The 4570-nt window shown below is 45.7% G+C and overlaps 1 protein-coding gene across 1 annotated transcript; it reads left to right on the top strand.

Annotated features, from left to right (window-relative positions):
* Positions 1–1046: 1046 nt before the first annotated feature.
* On the top strand, positions 1047–3361 carry LOC104080584 (liprin-beta-1-like; the record flags this gene model as incomplete). The annotated part of the gene is made up of 2 exons (XM_009583017.1): positions 1047–1110; positions 3156–3361. Coding segments are annotated over exons 1-2 (270 nt in total), but the record flags the coding sequence as incomplete, so codon positions are not given.
* Between the last annotated feature and the right edge of the window lie 1209 nt (positions 3362–4570).

Consider the following 4570-nt stretch of genomic DNA (forward strand, 5'->3'; position numbering starts at 1 on the left):
AGCAGCGGTGCGGCCTAATACAAAAACCAAATGGCAGGGTATGCAAAAGGTTAAAGTGAGTTTTCCTTCCTGGTGTTTGTTTAACTGTATTTATAGCAGAAGTAGTCTCGTGTGTCCTAGGTTAAAGCCGCGGCAGTCTGGGCTGTTTCGGTGGCTTGTGTGTCCATTGTGCTGGGGTGGAGGGATCGGGTACGCCTCTGACCTCTGCAGCAAAGTACCTAAGCACGTGCTTAACTTGTAGTCCATCGGGATTTCGGGTCTGCTAGTTCACCTGCCCAGGCAGCACATCGGGCAGGTTCGCTTTTCCAGACTCTACTGGAAATACTCCTCTGGCAACCAGTTCTGGCTTTCAAAAGTTTGAGGGTAAGATCAGATTGCATTGTTACAGTGTGAATCTCTGCTAAGCGCAGAGCAGCGTCTTCGGAGGGCTAGTCCGTGCATGCACACTGCATCCAGTGAATCATGGGCATTTGAGATATCCTGCCTGTAGGCAAATGATTGCATGCCTAGGACTTCTGGATTGTCAGACGTCCAGAAATCTTGGGCAAACGGTCAGACTCCTCTTTTTCTATACCAGCAAATTCTTGGGGGGAAAAAATACAGCGGGATAGACGTGGTTTATTGCTGAGTTTCAGCTTCCTTTTAGTGATAGAAGGCCTGTGTCTTCTGTGCGAGCTTCCCTGAAGCACCATGTGGGATTTCTGAGGTGCTCTATGGGATGCCCCTTCAGCGGCGTGGACCTGCAGGCAGAGCACGCCACGGGCTGACCAACAGCAGGAACTGGATCTTCACATTGGTGGTTTGATTCTTTGATGCCAGTTCATGCCTGGTGATTAACACCTCCAAGTCTTGTTGTGGTCAGCAAATGGCCCCAGTCTTCCTGCTGGTCCCGCGATGGTGGTGTCTGAATTCAAAGAACATGCAGTGAAATGAAATTCTCTTTTGCAGATTGAATTGCAGACTTGAGGCTCTGGATCCAACTTACGCTATCGGTGTTTCATTGCTCCTTATGGTGTAGCTGGTGATCGTTCCTGAGAAGAGAGAAGATGATGAGTGATGCAAGTGACATGCTCGCTGCAGCGCTGGAGCAGATGGATGGCATTATAGCAGGTAAACGCCTGGGGCAGCTTGTTCATTTAACTGTTTCGGTCCTCTTTTCTCATACCTGGAGGACAGAGTTTCAGGCTGAGAAGGGAATGTGCTGGTAATTGTGTTTGGTGTCTTCCCTTATAGCTTAGTGATTACAAATAAATGGAGTGGAGGGATTGCACAGACTCTCACACACAGACCACGGCTAAATAGATTGTAGTTTTTCTCCTACCCTCTATCAAAATGCTGCTCAAAGTGGCTGAGTGACACAGTTCATCTGGTGCACACAGCACCATGAAAGCCAAGGACGAGGCATGTTTCAAACCAAGATGAGTGTGTTTAAAGAGCTGCTGCAAGGCAGGAAGAGTAAGTTTGCCTAATACTGGCTACTCTGAACTTCTCTTAACTCTGAAGAGTTAAAACATGAATTGAATTTTCCTTTTTTCAAAATTGGAATGTTTTGGTCCAAACATTTGGCTTGGATCTGCCTTTAACATTTGAGTTTTTATAAGTAGCTGTAAATTGTAAGTGGACTAAGGAGAGGCATCACAAAGTATACAATGTCTGCTTTTAAGTTGAGTCTGGTGAGTTAGAAAATAATATAAGCGCACAACACGGAGCAGCAAAGCAGCAAGAAATTAATAGTTTCATCCTATTCCAGAGAGCTATGCAAACAGCTACCAAAGTGAAGAAGTATTCTGCAAGGATAGGAACATAGTTATAAAGTCTTTAATAGTTCCACTTAAAATAATTTCCCTTAGGGAAAAAAATGATCATACAGTGTGTGCTTTCTTTGAACAGTGACTTTTCTCTGCAGCTTTCCTAAAGATATTAAGGACACATAGCAGGAACACATGTAAAGTGGATTCAGTTGGATCATAATGATCTCTAAAAATAAATATAAGCTGTGACTTTACTGATTTCCATAAGTAGATACTGGTATTTGGATCCGATCATGTATCTGTGTTTCCAAGAGCCTAAGTTGGGTTATGGCAGGATGAGGTTTAATATAAAAATAAAATGTGATGTTGGGATGTTTAAGTCACCACAGACTTAATTTACCCATGTGTCTGAATAGACTTAGAAAGTAATATAACAAAGGGATATCGACTGCTATGCTGTTGTGGGGATTTTTTTCTCTTCATTTTTTTCAAAGGGAATTAGCAGAATACTTGCATTTTTGTGGCTTACCAGATGAGGTGGATGAAAGTTCGTGGAAGTGCATATATGGCATATCACTGTAGTTTCCAAAAGTTGACAGTACAAAAGCTGATGCTCTGTCATGAGCATGTCTCATTGCCGAGGCATTACAGTATTAAGGTCACAAATCAGTGTGCTGAAATTATAGTTGGAATTAGCTAGGTTGACTTAAATCAACCTTAATCCTGAATTTGTAGTTTCCTTCCTCACTTAATATATAGCAACTTTTAATGTAGGTCAAATACACGTACTGTGAGTTTATGCAAATATGAGATTTTTCTCTTTATTAACATGCAAATGTCAGTGCTACCATGTCAAACTGCTGGGTTTAAAATTTATTCTCATGTAGAAGTGATTAACTCTTTTTATTTATTTTCATATTTTTCTTTGTTCTTTTTAAAAAATTTCCAGTGCCTTGGAGCAGCATAACATATTTCTGCGTGAAAAAAAAATGCAGAGCGTGGTTTCCTCTGGAAACCATCACTGTCTGGACTTGGGTCACGCAGTCCCTACAGGGTGACTCAAAGCGTCAGCAGAGCCTGTTCCCCCCACAGTACTTTCCACCTCCGATACATCCCAGGGAGCAGGAGCCCCGCCTGCGCCTTGAACCCCTGGGCACAGTTGTGGCGTCCACGTCCTCTGTGGCCCCATCTCCTTCCTGCTGGGGCTTCTGTCCACGTAGCATGCCAGCAAGGGCTTGCCCTTCTCCAAATTGCCACGTGGCGCGGGCAGAATCCAGCACCAGCACTGAGTTTGGTTCAGATAAATGCCCGTCGGGAGCAAACGTCGCCTGGCATCTCTCAGCCTTACTGCGGGTCTGACCTGCTTGCCTCGTGCTTGACCCCGTGTGGTTTTGCTCCTTCCAGGTTCGAAGGCGCTGGAGTACTCCAACGGCATCTTTGACTGCCAGTCCCCCACTTCTCCCTTCATGGGGGGCCTGCGGGCGCTGCACCTGGTGGAGGACTTGCGGGGCTTGCTGGAGATGATGGAAGCGGATGAAAGAGAGGGGCTGCGCTGCCAGGTCCCGGACTCGACAGCAGAGGCTCTGATCGAATGGCTCCAAAGTCAAATGGTAATGGTACGGTCTCATCTTGTTTCACTTGTAATACACTCATTTGTGTTAGCTAGACCAGCTCAGGCAGTGGGGCTGTGTTTTATGCAGGACATTTAAAAGTTTTAGAGTAGGTTTCAAAAAGCCAAAGGAAAGAGAGTTCGATTTGGAGATGATGCTGTGGGGCCTCAGAAAAGCTGTAGCACAAATAACCTTGTGCGGTGGGTTGGCCTGTGCTTTTTTTTGATGTACCACCGTGCCTCATTTTGGGGAGCAAAAAATTTTTGGTAATTGGCGTTTCATCTCAGAGGTTTGGGGAAAGACATTTTTCTAGGAATCAGACACTTAAGTGGGGGGGGGGGGAAAGGTGTTTTCAATATGAACTTTTCACTAAAAAGCATTTTTGGCAGCGTATTTTCTACAGGGACCAGTGTTGTTACTGAGCTTCCTTACCTGGTTTATAACAGAAGTGAGTGGTATAAGCTCAGCATCTTTTTAACCTGGAAACCAAACCAAATTTTTATTTTCTGTGTTTGTGACAATCTACCAGTTTTTGTCACCCTCGCTTTAAAAATACGTCAAAATATACGTGGCAGGGCTGTTCTTTCCCCAAGACTTGGTTTTCCAAAAAAGTCAAATATTATTTGAGTGGAGGCTACCTGAAGACTACTCTGGAAAATAAAATGTTGTGCTTATCAGAAGGTGAGTTACATGGCATCATTTTCAAAGGACCCACTGGTTTTACCTCCAGGTGCCCTGTGACTGGTGACTTCCTGGCAGGGCCAAATAAGAGTCGTTGTGTTCGTGGCCTGTGGCAGAGTTTGCGTTGTGGTGGTGTGGGCGTGCACAAGTTTCGGGGAAGCTCCAGCAGCAGAAGGCAAGACTTATTTCCAGAAGCCGTGCTTCAGGGTTTAAGTCAGCCTGTAGCTGTAACAATGACAGCAGCGGTGGGTGTGCACTTCTGCAGATTTTGCCAAATCCGTATTGCAGCAGTGTCTGGGTCCTCCCGTCTGACACACTTGGCATTGGCCAAGATAACACCATACTGCTGAAATAGGGATGCCAGATCTGATGAAGGCCGGGTCTGATGCAGGACAGGCCACCGTGGTGGCTCTGTGTTGCACCCTGTGCGTTGCTACTGTTGGGACGGGCAGCCGCCGTCGCCTGGTCCCTTCCCAGGACGGACATCACACCCCCTCAGAAAGGGTTCAGTCACCCTGGAGCCACGGC

Source organism: Fulmarus glacialis, unplaced genomic scaffold (assembly GCF_000690835.1).
Source record: "Fulmarus glacialis isolate BGI_N327 unplaced genomic scaffold, ASM69083v1 scaffold40308, whole genome shotgun sequence".
NCBI classification, from domain to species: Eukaryota; Metazoa; Chordata; class Aves; order Procellariiformes; family Procellariidae; genus Fulmarus; species Fulmarus glacialis.